Genomic DNA, 19,869 nt, shown 5'->3' with positions numbered 1-19,869 from the left:
ATAGCACCACCACAAGTAGCAGAGCGGCTGAGTTGATTCATCCCAGCACTATCAGGTTGACTTTAGCAGATGGAAATAGTAGCAGCAGTCACAAGCTGCTTTTACAAGGACCCCAGAACTGTGAGATCTTAAGCTGAGACAATACAGGAGTACAACAGCAGATGCCCTAGGGTTATGGAGTCTGGAACCAGGCTGTCCTATAAAAGCTTGTATCTGCCACTTGCTAGCTCTGTGTGTGTGTGTGTGTGTGTGTGTGTGTGTACTGGAGAGTGAACCCAGGAATACCACTGAGATCCATCCCCAGCCCTTTGAACGTTTGATTTTGAGACAGAGTCTTGCCAAGATGCTCAGGAATTCACCAAATTGCTGACACTGTCCTGGAATTTGTGATTCTCCTGCCTCAGCCTCCCAAATCGCTGGGATACAGGTGTGTGCCACCATGCCCAGCCCATTTGCTAGCTTTTTGAAGGCTCAGTACGTTAATTAATGAATTCATGGATGAAAAGTAACTGACAATATAATAAAAACCAAGAGTTAACTTACTCTCTTCATCATCTATATGACATCTCACATTGGTCCAGTCCAAAATACCTTGTATTTTGATCCAATGCAAGAAATGACATAAAAAAAAAAAAAAAAGAAGAACAGATTATCACAGCAACCCAAATCCGACATAGTGGATAGAGAAACTAAAGAAAATTGTAGAGTCATCTTTTATTTTTTTTTTTTTAAATTTTATTTTTAGGTGGACACAATATCTTTATTTTACATTTATGTGGTGCTGAGGATCGAACCCAGTGCCTTGTGCATGCTAAGCAAGTGCTCTACCACTGAGCCACAACCCCAGCCCCTGTAGAGTCATCTTTTAAAACTTCATAACTGTCACTACTTTCTATAGAAGAGGGTGTGGGCGGATAGGGGGCAGATTTTCCACTGTATATTTCTCTTTGAACAGTGTTACCCTCACCCAGTTGTCTCTTCTTTTAAAAGTCACACAGGCAGTTCATGTTCCTTACATCACCGTTACTAAGAATTGTGCAAAATCCTTATCGCGCCTTGCACCAAGCGGATCCTCATTCAAATAACTAAGCACTGACTACACTAAATTGAGATCCAGGCGCCGGCAAACCGCAAGGCGCCGGCCATCACGGCCGCGGGCAGCTGACTCTCGCGGGAACCCGAGGCCCAGGCAAGAGGCCACGTGTCTCGGCGGGCGGCTGGTACTCTCCGCCTCTCGGCTGTAGCAGCCACGTTGCGGCGTTCGGCAGTCAGGGGAGGGGTGTGGCGAAGGCCCGTGCGCGTTACGTGCCCCGCCCCGCCCCTGACGGAGCCCGGATGAAGAGTAACGCCATTACCGCCGGAGCCGCCGAGAGCACTCGCGGACTGGGACTAGACACTGGACCGGCCGCGCCATGAGACTCCTCCCCCGCCTGCTTCTGCTCCTCTTGCTGGTATTCCCCGCCACCGTTTTGCTCCGAAGCGGCCCGGGAGGTGAGGCGAGGGGAGTGGGCGGCGGGGTTGGCAGTTCAGGAGACGCCGGCGACAAGTTTGAAGTTGGAGGCGGCAGAGCTTCGGCTCCTGGGGACCGCGTCCACCTCGACGGCCTCCCTCCCCTTGCTCCCCAACCCCCGGCTCGTGGTAGGCGGCTGGCGCGCGTGCAGAGTCCACGCCCTGCCTGACCCTTGGTCCTTTCCGCGCGGAGGGCCGTGCCGGAGCGACTTTGCTCCCGCGGCCGGGACCCACGCCTGCAGAGGTGGCCGGAGTTGGGTGGTGTGCGGCCGGAGCTGGAGGGTGTGCGGCCGGAGCCGCAGGCTTGGGGCGGCGGGTGCTGCGCCCGCAGAGCGCTGCAGCCCGGTTTTCTTTTGGCCGCCTCCAGCGCCGCTCCACCCCCATCCTCTAGCTCTTGGGCTGACGTGTCTTTAGCTTCCACGCTAGGAGTCCTCCTTAATTCATTTGCTGAAACTCCTGTTTTCTGCACACCCATGCTATTAGAGCATCGTTTTTCTGGTCCTCTGTCTTTGCTTATCCGCATCTGATCCCTGTGTGTTATCGGGAGGCTTGATTTCCGAAAAACTCCGCATCCTCACTCAGTTGTCAGCCTCTGGTCCTAGGCAGACTGCAGAATCCCTACGGGATCTCTCATTCAATGGCTTTCCTTCTGTCCGTCTTTCTTTCTTTCTTTCTCTCTCTCTCTCTCCCTTTCTTCCTTCCATTTTTCCTTTCTACTTTTTGTTGGTTGGAAATACCCTATTATGCTGGGAGGCGAGAGTGGACTTTGAGCCCTACTCTCCCCCACCCCAATTTATATAGGTTTATTCATTTCAACAGTTAAAAAACTTGGGTGAAAAAACTTAGATGGCAGAACCTAAAAATGTGGAATCTTGGCTTCTTGCCCTGGTATTATGAACTTCGGTGTCCAACTTGTAAAGTGAAAGAATTAGTCTAAGTGGTTACTAGAACCCATTCCATAAGTTTAAACTCTGTGGCCTAATGAATGATGGTGACCAGTGCCCACAAGCTGTTTGGCAAAGAAGAGTGAAGGGACTGGTTTCTGTTTAGTGGCTTGTATAACTTTAAACTACTACTATGTCCTGAGAGTTTTTTTTTTAACTGAAAATGACTTGTAAAATTAGGAAGGTACCATTTTAGCAGTAGGAACTCAAGGAGGTGAAAAAAACTTGAAGTGTACAGTACTTAATAAATACCATTTTCCCTGGATATTGCACATGTTTCCCTTTCCACATTTTCCCCCGCTCCACTGAACTGCCACATCATCATTCTTTCTGCTGGAAGAGTTTCAGGAACTTTGAAATGCTTTTGAGGGTCTTGCCAGAAACAGATACATTGTGACTTGCTTAGAATACTTTTGCCTACAAAATTGATTTATAATTTCTTGGCATTATGAGTGTACATAACTTTTGCTTATAATATTTAAAAGTAGCAAAGCCATATGCAAAAATAATTGGACTCTTTCTTTGCTCTCAACCCTGAAGTTACAATATGTTTTTACTAAACAATGTATTTTGTGCTAGCTAGTTTTTTTTTGGTACTGGGCATTGAACTCAGGGGCACTTGACCTCTGAGCCTCGTCCCCAGCCCTATATTGTATTTTTTTTGGAGATGGGTCTCACTGAGTTGCTTAGAGCCTCGCTTTTGCTGAGGCTGGCTTGAGGAACTCCCACTCCTCCTGCCTTAGCCTCCTGAGCCACTTGCGCCACTGTGCCTGGCACAAGCTAGTTTTTATCATAGGGGAAGATACAGGTATTAGTCATTTTTAGTTACTTGTTAGTAGATTCTAAGAGTTTCAGCTGTTGTCAGCTCTGATGTTTCTTGCCTAGATATTGAGAATGTTATTTTCTTTTAAACCTGGATGTTTTTTGTTTTATTTTATATGGTTAATGACAGGGATTAAATTTAGGGGAGTTTCCTTCCTTTGCACCAAACTTATTATTATTTTTTTATTTGCTTAACCAGATTGCTTGAAGTTCTTCATCTGGAATTCAGGGGATCTTCAATTTCTGCAGTTCATTTTCTAGCTGTTGGGTGCTTTTTAAAATTAAACAGTATTTTCTATTAAAATTAATAAGCAGTTAAGAATACTAGTAAAATAATACAAGTATTTTTAGATGTAGTATGTAATTTGTCATCATTCAAGTGGCTGGGGGATTAAGTTACTCCAGTGTGAACATTTTGTTGCTTATACCTAATATTTAAAAAAGTTAGTATTCCAGGTGAAGGATAATTGCTTACTTTGTATTTTATCAATAGGCTCATTAACGGTGGCACAGGATCTTACAGAGGATGAAGAAACAGTGGAAGATTCAATAATTGAAGATGAAGACGATGAAGCTGAGGTAGAAGAAGATGAACCCACAGATTTGGTTAGTGTTATACTATTTAATACAAAGTTTGGTATTAAAATTTTTACTGTCAGTGGTTTGTTATTATGATCAAAATGGATTGAAGTTGGGTGAATAGGAGCTTGTCATTGAGGATAGAGCATATGTATTGAGCTGGAAGGAGACATGACACACTTAAAGAATGATTCAAGATCATACTAACGGGCATGAATTTAGGAAGCTAAATGTAGTGGGACTAGCAGTGGACCAGGAGTGGATAAATTTGGGGTCCATGGTGTTTAGCCTTCAGGCTTCTCTTTCTGGGTCTCAGTTTTCTCGCTTTCATTCAATAAGCAGTCATTGAGTCTCATGTAGTGAGTCTGTGCTGTTCTGGATGCTGCTTTGGACAGACGGGATATGTGTGTTGGTGGGATGAGGTAAGGAACAGATGACAAATAATATGTAAAATATGTCCTGTAAAGAGTGAGGGGGTTAGAGAAGACCTCTTAGTTGTCTAGCCATGAATTTTTTTACTGTATAATTATAGTAAAACAGAATGGCAGGCTGGAATCATGATCATTGCAGCATGCTTCTGGATAATTTAATTTCCTCTTTGGGACTACTGTAGTCCTATTGTATAGGATAGATTTTTTTGTGTGTTTATATGGTGCTGGGGGGTTGAACCTAGGGCCTTCTGCATGCAAGGCAAGCACTCTACCAACTGAACTATATCCCTAGCCTGAGATTTTTTGTTAATATATATGTTTTTTAGTTCTAGGTAGGCACAATAACTTTATTTTATTTTTGTATGGTGCTGAGGATTGAACCCAGTGCCTTACGCATACTAGGCAAGCATTCTACAACTGAGCCACAATCCCAGCCCAGATTTTTTACATAGATATTTGTTGTTTTGTTTTTCTTTTTGGTACTGGGGATTGAACCCAGGAGTGCTCTGCCACTGAGCTACATCCTCAGACCTTTTTTATATTTTATTTAGACATAGGATCTCGCTAAGTTGCTGAGGCTGCCCTTAAATTCATAATCCTCCTGGCTCAACCTTCCAAGCTACTGGGATTACAGGTGTATACCACTGAACCCAGCTTTTTTTTTAGATATACATGACAGTATGTTGTATTTTGACATATATATATATGGAGTGCAATCTATTACAGGTTTGATCCCATTCTTATTGTTGAACATGATGTGGAGTTACACTGGTTGTGTATTCATATATAAGCATAGGAAAGTTATATCTGATTCATTCTGCTGTCTTTCCTGTTCCCATTGCGCCCAGCTTAACATAGGTTTTCTCATGCTATGCACCTAAAACCTTTCATGACTCTAAATGTCATTTTCTTCTAAGGTTGAACCACCAATTTCCTATTTTCCTGCTATTTTAATATCAAAGTAATTAACCTTAAATACAGATTTCTTCTTTGATTTCATTTTCATGGGGTATATCCTTCACGTAAGCTAATCTTATCTTGTGATTTATTTTTATTTGTATTTAAAATTTTTTTGGTACTGGGGATTTAAGCGAGGGGCGCTGAACTATAACCCCAGTAATTTTTTTTTTTTTTTTTTTTTGTAACTTTGAGACAGGATCTCACTAAGCTGCCCATGATAGCCACTCAATGTCTTCCTTACTCTCCCAAGCAGCTGGAATTAGAGAAGCATGTGCCACCACGTCTGGTTCTTTCTTGAAGAAAGACTACCCTGTACAGTTTCTTCCTTTTCACGCTTGTTCTCTACCATGGTCTGGTCCCATATATCTAGTGAAACTATTCTTACTAAGGTCACCAGCAACCTGATGGCCAAAATCCTGGCCTGTATTAGGTATGATATTTGAACTCTTTAGCATTTTCTAAGTATACTTTCCTTGAATCCTTTAATGTTGGCTTTGGTTACAATCCTCTCAGTGTTCCTTTACCAGTTTCTGCTTTTTGATTTTTCTGTTACCTTCTCTTTCTCTGCCTACTCCTGTAATGTTGGTGAAACCTTTTTTTAACTACTACCACCCTTTATTAGTGATTTTCTAGCCTCATTTCTGAGCACCATACTGATATCTCCAGCTCTTCACAGGATAGCAGTGTCTGGGTGCTCCATTAAGTACCTCAAATTTTAATGTCCACAAAGGAAGTCAGCACTTAACATCCATCCTACTTCATATTCCTGGTTTGATAGACTCTGGTGATTTGAGCTGTTGTCTTATTAACTTCTTCCATTTCATTTTAGTCTGCAGCCCATTAATCATATCTTAAATGTGATTGTTCTTTGTTGTTTCTCAGGTACATTTTTTTCCACTTTATTCCTACATTTTATGGTTTTTCCTACTTGGGGGTCTTTTTGTTTTTTCCCCCTGAGATGCTGTTTTGCCTGGGCTGATGTTAAATTCTTGGACTCAGAAGATTCTCCTGTCTCAGCTTCCTGTGTAGCTGGGACTTTCTTGAGGGGTCTCTTTTCCCAAAAGTAAAAACTTTTAAATAAATGGTATCATTAAGAATATTTAAAATTTAATGCAGTTCCTCATTCATTGGAAGGTTTGAGTGCCTTTTCATCTACAGAATGTTTAAAGCCAATGAACAATGACACCCATATACCCATTTGTTCCATATACACCTAAAGGTGATGTTATAACCCATAAGCATCTCAGTTTATGATTGTTCATCTGAAGACATGGTGCTTCTCTCAGGTTTAACATTTTAAATATTAAATTTATTCACATTTTCAGTGAGATACAGTTTTAGCATAAAAATCCCATTTTTAAGTATACAATCTGATTTTTAGTAAATTTACCAAGTTTTAAGACACATCCAGTTTTAGGATATTTCTATCACCCCAATAAGATCCTTGATCGCTTACTCTTTCTCTTCTCTTTTTCTTGCACTGGAGAGTTAACCCAGAGGTGCTTTACCACGGAGCTACATCCCTAGACGTTTTTATGTTTTATTTTTTTATTTTGAGACAGAATCTCACTTGAGTTGCTGAGGCTAGCCTTGAACTTGGAATCCTTCTTTCTCAGCCTCCCAAATCACTAGAATTATAGGCTTGTGCCACCACACCTGGCTCGCTCTTCTTTAAAACGTTTCTTTCAAATTATGTGGCTGATTCTTTTTTTAAAATATTTTTTAGTTATAGTTGGACACGATACCTTTATTTATTTGCTTGTTTTTATGTGGTGCTGAGGATTGAACTCAGCGCCTCACACATGCTAGGCGAGCACTCTACTGCTCAGCCCCAGCCCCAGCCCCATGTGACTGATTCTTAGGGGGAAATTTTCCTTTTAATTAGAATGGAAATTGTTGTAGACTATTAACAAGATCCACAGGGGTGGGCAAAATTTGGCTTCAGAACAGACATAACCTTGCTTATTCATTTATTTTCTGTGACTGCTTTCATGCTATAACCTTGAGCATTTTCAAGAGGGATTTTATGGTTTGCAAAGCTTTATTTACTATTTAGTTTTTTACAGGCAGTTAGCTTACCAACCCTTGATCCAGAATCTTGCAGTTCAAAGTGTGGTCAGAATACTAGTAGTCTTGGCATTTCCTTGATGCTTTTATTAGAATTAAAGAATTTCAGGATTCACACTAGACCCTGAGTCAGATCTGTCAGATTCCTTGGGAATTGGTATGAACATTTAGATGCACTGTTTAAGTTAGCTAAAGAGATACAGTGATGTTCATCCCACTAATACTGACAAAGCCATGAAGAAGCAATATTTTGTCCCAAATCTGATAAAGTGTCTGTATGTAAGTGATCTCCCCCACCCCTAGTAATTTCTTTTTAATGTTTTCTTTCTTAGGCAGAAGATAAAGAGGAAGAAGATGTATCTGGTGAACCTGAAGCATCACCAAGTGCAGATACAACTATCCTGTTTGTGAAAGGAGAAGGTAATATAGAATTGCTAGTTTCAATTCAGATGTGAGTTTTTAAATGCAAGCCTTTTTTTTTTTTTTTTTTTTTAAGGCGGGGAGAGCATTGGTGTAATACTTAAGGTCTTTTTTTAAGCTCCTTTTATATAAGGAGTATTGTGCAAAACAAGTATTTTGGAAAAAATCTCATATATATGGGTACCAATACCTGTATAGTGGTATTGCAGGTATTTTAACTAAGGGGAATAATAAATCCTATCTAGTTTAACTAGAAGTTAGATTTCCATTTTAAAGATATTGGTTTTTAAAAAAAAGTATTTTATTTTCAGTTGTAGTTATGCACAATATCTTTATTTGTTTATTTATTTATTTTAAAGAGAGAGAATTTTAATATTTAATTTTTAGTTTTCGGCGGACACAACATCTTTGTATGTGGTGCTGAGGATCGAACCTGGGCCACACGCATGCCAGGCGAGCGTGCTACTACTTGAGCCACATCCCCAGCTCCAATTTTATTTATTTATTTTTATATGGTGCTGACGATCGAACTCAGGGCCTCACACGTGCTAGGAAAGCACTATACTGCTGAGCCACAACCCCAGCCCAAATATATTGTTTTTAAAATTCTTTCAAACTACCTCAGCAAAGTAATTTTGCTATATTTTGAGTATGTAAATATTAGTGAAATATTGTACCTTTTGATTAGTCCTTGGATAGAACCTAGATAACTGTGCTATATTTTAAAATCTTTCCAAGTAGGTCTTGATTAGAGCCTAGGTTTCTTTAAAAGAAAATACAGATTGAGTATCCCTTACCTGTAATATTTAGAACCAGAAGTTTTTTTGGATTTTGGAATATTTTTGTCTATATATAATGAGGTATCTTAGGAATGGAACCAAGGTCAAAACATGAAATCCATTTGTTCCATATACACCTAAAGGTGATGTTATACAGTTCTTTTAGTGCACTGATATTTTAACTATAATCCATCACTTGAGTATCAGTTGTGGAATTTTCTACTTGTAACATCATATTGGCACTCAAGTTTCAGATTTTAGAGCATTTCCAGTTTTTAAATTTGGGATGTTCAACCTATAAATATGTAATGCTTGATGTTTATTGAAGATAGCGTAGTAGGCACTGTTCTCAATATTTCACAAATATTATTTAATCCTAACAAACCCCAGAGTTACCCAGTTTATAAATAGATCATGGAGACCATATTCAAATCTAGATCTGTCTGACTGTACAACTTATGTCATACTGGATGAAGCTTAGCTTGATTGACAGTGACATAATTCAACATTTAATATGAAAATGTGTTCTATTTTATACTCATGTGTTATGACTTCCACCTACAGGCTACAAAAAGTATAAGTGATTTTTAAAAATTTATTTTTGTAGCTGATTTACCTTCAAATTTGCATTTTTGACTACTTGTGTAATTGGATAGGAATTCAAAAATGCAATTTTTTTTTTTTTGTTCTAGTAAACACAAGTGTTCCAATGAACCCCTTAGATTTTTTTCTTTGTCATTTTTCTCTTTATTTGTATAGGTACTCAGTTGTATAACTCCCTACACAATAATCTTGCTACCAGAAGGACCCAACTTTTTCTTAGACCACAGAATTTGGGTATTATCTAGTCTGAAGTCAAGATGCTCAGTTCAGCTCCCAAGTTGGAGTGCTCAAGCATAGACAAAATTGAGTGTCAGCGTACACTCTAGCTCCAGTCTTTCACTAGTTAGCATGTGACTGGACTGTTCTCTGGAAAAGGATTCTGAAACCAAGTCTGAATACAGCAGGAAAGTGTGCCAGCGTCCATTAGTAATGTGTGTTGCATTTGTACTCTGAATATGTTCTAATTTTTTTGTCTTTTTTTGTTTCTCAGATTTTCCAGCAAATAACATAGTGAAGTTCTTGGTAGGCTTTACAAACAAGGGTACAGAAGATTTTATTGTGGAATCCCTAGATGCCTCATTTCGTTATCCTCAGGACTACCAGTTTTATATCCAGAATTTCACAGCTCTGCCTCTGAACACTGTAGTGCCACCCCAGAGACAGGCCACTTTTGAGTATTCCTTCATTCCTGCAGAGCCCATGGGTGGACGACCCTTTGGTCTGGTCATCAATCTGAACTACAAAGACTTGAATGTAAGTCCTTCTAAACCTTTTTACTTTTTACTTTTTTTTTTTTTTTTTTTTAAGGTTAGAGATTGTTGGGGATAATTAACATTGTTAAATATTTTTCTGTACAGGTGCCTATTTTGTGGTTGAAACCATGGTAGGCACCAAGGTCGTGAATGTAAATTCGCAAGTGTCTTGGAGTCTATAATTTGCAGGAGAGGTGGTTGAAAACAGTGATGAAACTGCTGAGTGACCCGCACTAGAGGTGTCTTGTGTTTAGGTGCACTCACATGAGTGTGGAAGTGACTTGATCTGGATCTTAGAAGGAAAAAGCAATATGCCACTCAATAGTCTACTACTTATTTAGAGGTTAATATATGTAATTTGCTCCTGTCATTGCCTGATTTTGGCCTATTTTACTACTTCTACTTTTTTTGTAGCTGGTTTTTCATCATTTTATATATTCAGATAAAATAAAACCAGCTCTCTCTTTTTTGGGGGGAGGGGGTGATACAGGGGCTTGAATCCCAGGGTACTTTACCACTGAGCTACATCCCCAGCCCCCTTTTTTTGGTACCAGGGATTGAACTCAGGGGCATTTGACCACTGAGCCGCATCCCAGCCCTATTTTGTAGTTTATTTAGAGACAGGGTCTCACTGAATTGCTTAGTTCCTCGCAGTTCCTGAAGCTGGCTTTGAACTCACAATTCTCCTGTCTCAGCTTCTCAAGCTGCTAGGATTACTGATGTACGCCACTGCACCCTGCTCCCAGCCCTTTTTATTTCAATTTTTTCTTCTCTCTTTCTTCCTACTACTAGGGATTGAATCCAGGGGTACTTTACCACTGAGCTATATCCCTAGTCTTTTATTTTTGAAATAGGATGTCACCAAATTTCTGAGTCTGCCCTCAAACTTTTGATCCTCCTGCGTCCGCCTCCCCAGTTGCTCAGATCACAGGTGTGCACCTCTACATCTAGCTTATAGCCAGATAGTTTTAGCAGCAGGGTTTATGGGTTGGCTTTAATTTATGAGAACCAAATGTCCTGAATATAAGCTGATGTTTTATGATATGTATTTTTATGTATATTCAGTGACTGAACAAGAAGCACTAAAATTTTACTTTTGGCAGTTGACTTCTTGGTGAAAACTGTTCTTCAGAGAACACATCTGAACAATTCCCTTTTCAAAGTTTTCTTCTTAGAAGTTGTTCATGGGCTGGGGATGTGGCTCAAGCGGTAGCGCGCTCGCCTGGCATGCGTGCGGCCCGGGTTCGATCCTCAGCACCACATACAAACAAAGATGTTGTGTCCGCCGAAAAGCTAAAAAATAAATATTAAAAAAAAAAAAAAAGAAGTTGTTCATGATTTTCATTATCCTAGTGTTAACATGTTTACCTGAGTTAAATTTCTTGTATTACAATTAAATTTTTCATTTTTTTAAAATATTTATTTTTTAGGTGTAGATGGACACAGCACAATGCCTTTATTTTTATGTGGTGCTGAGGATTGAACCCGGGTCCCACCCATGCTAGGGTAGCGCTCCACCACTGAGCCACAATCCCAGCCCCTAAATTTTTCATTTTTAGAGTTATTTAGTAGAAAGTAGGAAAGTTTTTCATTTTTTTAAAAATATTTTTTAGTTGTCAATGTACCTTTATTTATTTATGTGCAGTGCTGAGATCAAATCTAGTGCCTCACACATGCTAGGCAAGCACTCTACCACTGATCCATTACCCCAGTCCCTGTTTTTTCATTCTTTATGTTTTCAAAATATGATACTAAGTTTCCTGAACTTTATAATTATGTAGTTTGAAAATTATCAATTTTATCCTATTTTTAAATCGAACTAAATCCAGTTGGTAAAGTGTAGTGTCAGTTTCGTTTTGAGTGCACATTGAAAGACCTTGAAATAAAATTACATAATTAGTATTTAGCAATAAGTGGTGGTTTTGAAAATATACTACCTGTGTGTAGAGCATTGAATATTGAGAACAGCTGTCTATGACCCATTAATTTTTCAAGACCATAACAATAAAATATTTTGATTCTGAAAATCAGCAACCCATTTATTTTGAAGGAATTGGTTTTCATCCCATTGTCAGTTTAGAACATAATTTTGACTTTTGTTCGGGTCTGTGTGATCTGCCACTGCAGCTACTGTTCTACATTTTCATGCTTCCATCCATATGTTGGAGGATTGCAGACAAACTTGAGCTGCAGGTATCAGAATACTCTGAGTTTTGTTTCTTTCTGCAAGTTTTATCTCATTTTTACTCTTTCCTTGGTCCTTGTGCCATCTCCCCACTCCTCAAAGAAAGTGGAGGATAACAGAGCTTGAGACATTTTTATTTTATGGAAGAAATTGAAATCAGAATGTTGAGTCCCTGGCATTGAATAGTGCAAGTATATGACTTTGTAAAGTCTTTCCTTCTAGATGATGAGAGAGCTATAAGAAATCTGTTACAGAGTACCAGTTTTAACAAATCTTACGAGAGTTCCTTCTCTCAGTGCATTTCAAATTTTTGTGAATTTTTTTTTTTTTTTAAAAAGTTTATTCTTTACAGGGCAATGTATTCCAAGATGCTGTCTTCAATCAAACGGTTACAGTTATTGAAAGAGAAGATGGGTTAGATGGAGAAACGTAAGTGAAAAAGTTTTAGAACTTGATCTCTCAAGGCAGGACTAGAGGGCATGTTCTGATTTCAAAGTATTGTTTTTAATGGTCAAAATAGAATGGACTATACAGATTTGGTGAAACCTTTACTACATAGATCCATACTGTATGTGATTCTTTTTTTAAAGAGAGAGAGAGAGAGAATTTTAATATTTATTTCTTAGTCTTCGGCGGACACAACATCTTTGTTTGTATGTGGTGCTGAGGATCCAACCCGGGCCGCACGCATGCCAGGCGAGCCCGTTACCGCTTGAGCCACATCCCCAGCCCTGTATGTGATTTTTGTATGTATAATACCAAGCTAGGAAAGATGATTCAAACTGACGAAAAATCCTTTAAAAGGTATTAGTTGGCTTTCTGTCCTAAATTCTTTTCTACTCCATGCTTTCTGAAGCTGATCATTAGCCAAAGCTAAGATATGTGCCTCTAAAATTCCTGACTTTTTGTAAATTATATTTTTATCTTGAAAAATATGTTCTTTTTGAATGATGAATCATTTCTTATTTCTTATATATGTTGACCTAAAGTAATTTTTAAACCCATTTGCACAGAATAAACTAAAATTATGAAATGTGTTAGAATTATAGTTGTAATTAGCTGTGGTATTTCTTATGAATTACAGCCAATTTATGTTTTTTCTTTTATGCCAGAATCTTTATGTATATGTTCCTCGCTGGTCTTGGACTTCTGGTTGTTATTGGCCTTCATCAACTCCTAGAATCTAGAAAGGTAATTAATGTTTGAACAATTCCTTTTTTTTTTTTTTTTTTTTTTTGCTACCGGGGATTGAACTCAGGGGCACTCAACCACTGCGCCACATCCCCAGCCCTATTTTGTGTTTTATTTACAGACAGGGTCTCACTGAGTTGCTTAGTGCCTCACTTTTCCTGAGGCTGAATTTGAACTCGCGATCCTTTTGTCACTACTTCCCCAACCGCTGGGATTACAGGCATGCACCACTGCGCCCAGCTTGAACAACTCTCAAAACCATTCTTTAAAAGTTGTTACAGTACTAAGTTAAGCTTGATCTAATTCTTCATGACTTCTTATTCTCACTGTAGGTTTCTAGAGTTACAGCTTCATTGCACCTTTTTAAAATGAAACCCAAAGGTGAAACTTTGGATATACGACTTGAATTTGTTGAGACTTTGAGACATGCACACAATTAGTGTCCTTTGTCTACATCCTCTAGTGTGACCTGTATACCTGTACTATCTTTTTTTTTTTTTTTTTTTTGCAGTACTGGGGATTAAACCCAGGGCTACTTTACTACTTATCTATATCCCCAGCCCTTTTTTTATTTTTTATTGAGAAAGGGTCTTGCTAGTTGCTGAGTCTAGCCTTGAACTTGATATCCTCCTGCCTCAGCTTCCTGATAAACTGGGATCAGATATGTGCTACTGCACCTGGAAATTATTTTAACTGTGAATTACCCTAGAATTTTTATTCCTGAAATTCAGAAAGTTTTTTTTTTTTTTTTACCTAGAATTACACTATTTCATGTTTTTTTTTTTTTTTTTTTTTTTTTTTAGTTTTTTTAGTTGTAGATGGATACAATACTTTTTATTTATTCGTTGCTGAGGATCAAACATAGTGCCTCACATGTACAAGGCAAGCGCTCTGCCACTGAGCTACAATCCCAGCCCTTTTCATGTTTTATCTGAAACCAACCCAGCTTTTTATTTTCACTTCATTATTCTTAATTATGGAGCTTATTCTTAGTGAATGAGTTCTTTCACATGATAAAGAATGAATTTGACTGTATTTGTCCTATTGATCAAACATCTACTTAATTAAGCGTAACACTGAAGTACCCACCCCCATCATGGTTCTCTCTGGTTTTGGTGGCTAACTCTTCCATCATGTCTTCACTGCCTACGCCTCTCCCCTTTTTCCTCATTCACTCTCTCTCTCAATTCTCTTCTTCCCACACCACAAAAAGGAAAACCCATCCCGTTCTTCTAGTGGGAATGCATTACACCATTTGTGTCAAATACTGTAATATAATTCTTTAGGCCCTAAACAGTTGCTCTCCATTTTCAGAGTGTTTATAACTATCTTTGTGTTGTTTTCATAACAGTTGGATTTTTGCTGTGCATTTACATATTTGGTATAACTGACTACAGTTTGCTTTTTCATTTAAACAAAGCTATTTTCAGTTATTCTTTGTATTCAGAATTAACTTATGATCTAAACAAATAATACTGCTTATAGATAATGAGGTTGTACTTGTTTAGTTGTATCTAGCTTACAATGTCAGATAGCCTTTTTGCAACTTTTTAGTAATTATTCTGAATTTCATTGGCCAGAAATTTATTCTTTGATTTTGATTCCTAAGTGGAAAGAAAATCATTGTATAAGTAGACATTCTTGTTTTGTCCACCAGTGGTATAATACAGAGTTTTATAGCAAGGATAAAAGTATTTTATTATTTGTAGTACTGAGAGTTGAACCCAGAGGCACTTTGACACTGAGCTACATCTCCCAGACCTTTTTAACTCTTTATTTTGAGACAAGGTCTCGATAATTTGTTGAGGCTGACCTTGAGCCTCCTGAGTGGTGGGGATTATAGGTGTGTACCACTGCATCCAGTGAATTCTTTATATTAATGCTAGACATGATTTTAGTCTTCTAGTGAATAAAATATTTGTTAGGAGTATGTTTTAACACTGGAAAAGAACATAATTTATTTACTAAGATCAGATGAAATTTTTTGATTGTGTTTTAAAAATTAGAATAAGCAACATAATGGAACTCTTTTGAAATACATTTCTCTTAGCGCAAGAGACCCATACAGAAAGTAGAAATGGGTACATCAAGTCAGAATGATGTTGACATGAGTTGGATTCCTCAAGAAACTTTGAATCAAATCAGTAAGTAGTCTTACAAACTTGGTGGGAAGTATTTCTCTTAAATGAAAATTAAATATTTTAGATTTAGCAAAAAAATGTGTGGCTAATACTACTTAGCATTTGTCTTTTCCACTGTGTAAAATCTAGAACAATGACTAATGAAGACTTTGAACATTTATTGTTTTTAGTATTTTTTATACTTTCATTTAGAAATGCCTCCAAACCTGCAGTTTATTTACAAATGTGTGAATTCTTTACATTCCTAATCTTTTTCCTGTCTCTTTTCTTTCCTGTTGCTTCAGTGCAGAGTAGAAGAGGTGAGGCAATTAATTTTTCTAATGCCATTTGCTAGAGTTTTGGGGGCTCTTGTATAGTGTATGAACGCTTTATAGCAAATTTGATGAGTAATGGAACAGTTTTCTAGTACTAAATTTTATTGGAAAAACCATCACTAAACCTAAAATACTACCTGATAGTTTAACCTAACAGATATTATTACATAGGCAGTTTGTTAAAATAACTATTTAAAGTAGGAATTTTTTCCCTCCAAGTGAAGGACTTTTAAGAAGCATTTATTATAAAGCAGTATAGCCTCATTGCACAGTTTTAGATTGTACAGTAGTGAAAAAGTCAGCTCCTGGCTTTACAAATCCCATTTTCAACAAATGATTGGTGTTAAGTTCACATTTGTATTATAGGTATTTTCTGTACATATGTTTCTATATGAGTGTTCAGTACAGGTGGTTTTTCACTCTTTAAAAAAAAATGCTAATAAATACCCTTATGTGTAAATTCATAGGATGACTTCTTGAATGTAGAATCAATAGGTCTCCGGTTATGTGCATTTTAATTTTTGTGGAAAGTGTCTTATTTCCATTCCAAAAGTTAGTACTAATTTATATTCTCAGGAGTGTGTCCTCCACTTTCACTAATCATTCTTAAGTATTAAATGTTATGAGTGTTTTAATTTATCATTAAAGAATGAGGTTCAACTTTTTTATACATGCATTTACTGACTTTAGTTTTTAGTTCCTTTTTTGTTTGTTTGATTTTTTGTTTTCCTTTGCTTGTTCAAGTCCTTAGTTTTAAAAATTGAGTTGACTCTGTGAGCTAGCGCTCTCTATTCCAAATATAATTTCCATATGACAGGTACTTTATTAAAAGTGAATACAAAATCTTGAGAGCTTGGTAGGATCTTCTAGGAAAGGAGGAAATCACTCCCAGGAACAGTCGACCTTTGTTTGGAGACTTGAACAGTTGGAGAAGGACTCTTCAAGGTTTTTTGTGCCATGCTAAATACTTTTGCCCTATCTTCTAGGCAAAAAGTAGCCATCAGACACTTTAAAGTAGATGAATAACAATTTTATGTTTTAAAAAGAATTTATAATAGCTTTGTGGAGGACAGCTGGCTACAGGAGCTACTGAAAGCTGAGATGCCAGTTGATGATTTCAGGAATGTACAGGAGAAATAATGAGGGCCTAAACTGAGGCAGAAGTGTTGAAAGATGTGCAGCATTCAGGACTTTTGGTGATGCTGTTTTTGTTTGTTTTTGGCTGTTGTGGGGAGATGGAACCAATAATGTCCCATTGTCTGAGGAAGCAGCCAGAGCACATAGGATGGACAGGAATGAGTTTGGATTAGATGTGTTGGGTAGGGGCTTGGAGGTGTGGCTTAGTGAGAGTGTTTTTGCTTGGCATACACAAATACACAAGGCCCTGGGTTTGATCCTGACAAAAAAAGACATGTTGAGTGGGAAGATCCTTGGAAATTCCTGGGTAAAGCAATGCGGGAAGTGTTTAGAAGTTGCATAAATGAGTCTGGATTTAGAGACATAGGGAAATGATAAAATAGGTCAATTCATGGGAGTAAATAATTTCTGTAGGACTAATTGCTCATCATCCTGACACTCAGTATGTAGCTTGAAGTAGAGACCATAGCCTATTTATAGTTTATTGGATTTACTTATGAAGTCTTTATATTTAAAATACACATTATCCATAAACAATTAATTCTAAATGTCTTCTGCAGAATTAACTATCTTCTTTTTAAAACAATAAAAGTTATAATTAAAAACTTAAGTTGTTGGGTATGGTGGTGCATGCCTGTAATCCCAGTTATTTGGAAGGCTGAGGCAAGAGGATCTCAAATTAAAGGCCAGCCAGGGCAGCTTAGTGGTAGAACACTTGCCTTGCATGTACAAGGCCCTGGGTTCTATGTCCAGCACTGGGGGGAAAAAAAAGAAAAACAAAAACGAAAAACTGTTAAAGTCATAGAAATGGTTATGAAGCCACCCCCCCCCCTTATGTTATAAATAGATTGGGGAGTTGGTTTCATTGTACCTTTCTCCTAAACATAATCCATGAACTTAAAAGCCAAGAATTATTGCCCTGTGAAGCAAAATGTAATCTTGTATAATAGGAAATAGGCAAAATAGGTTTGTATCATTCACGTGTTTCCCAAGTACTCAAAAGATGGTTGGCTTTAAGGTCACTAAAATTATTTACTTTTTTGAGATAGAGTCTCATTATATTGCCCAGGGTGGCCTTGAATTCTTGAACTAAAGTGATCTTCCTGTCACTACTTCCTGAATAGCTGGGCTGTAGGCGCATGTCACCGTGTCTGATAAAATACCATCACTTTTTAGGAAGTAACCATTTTATTTCATATAATGCCAGTTTGTGTTAAGATTTCTTCGTTTAATTCAAATAATCCTTTACAGCTTTTTGTTGTTGTGCCAAAAGTGCTTCTCCGAACAGTGTGTACATATCCCTGGGAAGTCTTGCTGCAGGCTTGGACTCACTCAGTAACTCTTGGGTGGGGCCTCAGCTTTCCTGTGCCTGACAAGCCCCCAGCAATTCGGTGCTGCCGGTTCATACTGAGTTAAGAGGCTCTGAAAAGTCCTTCCTTCTAGAGTTGTCTCATAGTTTTCTCCAAGCATCTTTTAGCTAACACTTGTTGAAACTGGTAGCTAAGTCTGTTAAGTTTGGTTAGCTTTAACTTCCTCATTTTTATCCCATAAGCAATTCTTCCTGCATCTCATGAAGCAGTACAACATCTGATTGCCCCACTATGAGTGATGTTAAAATGAGCGTAAGCTCTGGGTGCCAGCCTCAGGATCTTTCTCAAAGAGATGAGGCTTTTCTTCTGCAGGCTGGAAGTTACCTGTGGGGTGTATTTTGACATCACAGAGATGTGCAGTTCTCTAAACTGCTTACTACCCGTTTATAATTCATAAGATGTGTCACAAGAGGTAGAATTGATGATTTTCAATTGTAATTTCTTCTATTTTAACTAATTGCCAAACTTTTATAAAGTAGCACTTTCATCAGCTGGAACTGTAGTCACCAATTTCCATTGGTAAAGATAGGGTAAATGGTGACAGGAAGTTTTCCTCATTTTTTTTTTTTTTAAAATTACTGTTTATAAACTTGGATTTTCGTGAAATTAGTATGTTTCAGTCAGCACGTACTTAAACTGAAATTCTTAGTTTTTAGCTCTTGGGATCCCTTTTAAATTGCTGTCAGTCTTAACCTTTTGACCTTCAAATGACTGGTTACCTACTGGTCCCCATGGAAATCCAAATTTATTCTGTGCATTTTCTGCTCAAGATACAGAGCTGGTTGTGTCTTCAAAAACCCCTGAATGATACTAGAAACTAAAATGCTGGGATGTCATTAATTTTGGGTTTCTTGTTTCAGATGAAAATCTTTTAAAAATCATGTATTCATACAGATATTTTCAACTCAGTTTTAACCAATATTTTTCTTTTCTTTCTTTTTTTTTTTAGAAAATTTTTTAATATTTATTTTTTAGTTTTCAGCGGACACAACATCTTTATTTGTATGTGGTGCTGAGGATCGAACCCAGGCCACACGCATGCCAGGCAAGCGCGCTACCGCTTGAGCCACATCCCCAGTCCCAATATTTTTATTTTCAACTCCAGGTTTTTTTCTTTTTTAGCTGTAGATGGACATAATATCTTTATTTATTTTTATGTGGTGCTGAGAATCAAACCCAGTGCCTCACACATGGGAGGCAAGCGCTCTACCACTGAACTACAACCCCAGCCCCTCAACTCAATTTTAACCAATATTTTTATTTGATTTTGTACTTGAATTTTTTTTCCTTCCTCTTTTGCTTAATTCTTTAGAGCCCTGACTCTCAAACACAAGCATTCCTTGGAATAACCAGGAGGGCTTGTTCAGCACAGATTGTTGGGTCTCCCATCCCTAGAGTTTCTAATTGAGCAGGTATAGGGTGAGACCCAAGAATCTGAGCATCTAAGTTCTCAGGTGATCTTGATGGTGCTGTGCTGGACCATACTTTGAGAGCCACTATGGTAGAAGATGGTTTTAGAGTAAAGGACTTGAGCCAAATTGCAGATAGCTTAGGAAAAACAGCTATTTCTTTCAAAGTTGGGACACGAACTTTATATACTTGAGGACAGAACAAAGAAAACCAAGAGAAAATTGTGAAGAACGTGGAACAGAGCATATGTTTGGA

The 19,869-nt window shown here is 38.0% G+C and overlaps 1 protein-coding gene across 1 annotated transcript in view; it reads left to right on the top strand.

Annotated features, from left to right (window-relative positions):
* The first annotated feature begins 1,327 nt into the window (after nucleotides 1-1,327).
* Ssr1 (signal sequence receptor subunit 1) overlaps nucleotides 1,328-19,869 on the top strand; it is a 29,759-nt gene continuing 11,217 nt past the window's right edge. The window contains exons 1-7 of the mRNA XM_046453376.2: nucleotides 1,328-1,491; nucleotides 3,769-3,881; nucleotides 7,645-7,732; nucleotides 9,605-9,867; nucleotides 12,404-12,480; nucleotides 13,164-13,242; nucleotides 15,293-15,386. Of these exons, the coding sequence (XP_046309332.1) occupies nucleotides 1,413-1,491; nucleotides 3,769-3,881; nucleotides 7,645-7,732; nucleotides 9,605-9,867; nucleotides 12,404-12,480; nucleotides 13,164-13,242; nucleotides 15,293-15,386 (793 nt within the window). The 5' untranslated portion in view covers nucleotides 1,328-1,412. The remainder of the gene's footprint in view (nucleotides 1,492-3,768; nucleotides 3,882-7,644; nucleotides 7,733-9,604; nucleotides 9,868-12,403; nucleotides 12,481-13,163; nucleotides 13,243-15,292; nucleotides 15,387-19,869) is intronic.

The sequence above is a fragment of the Marmota monax genome, unplaced genomic scaffold (assembly GCF_021218885.2).
Source record: "Marmota monax isolate L192 unplaced genomic scaffold, Marmota_monax_Labrador192_F-V1.1 WCK01_AAM20220418_F8-fsc00029, whole genome shotgun sequence".
Lineage (NCBI taxonomy): Eukaryota > Metazoa > Chordata > Mammalia > Rodentia > Sciuridae > Marmota > Marmota monax.
The sequence above is the reverse complement of the archived record's forward strand: the minus strand, read 5'-3'. Positions and strand labels throughout refer to the sequence as shown.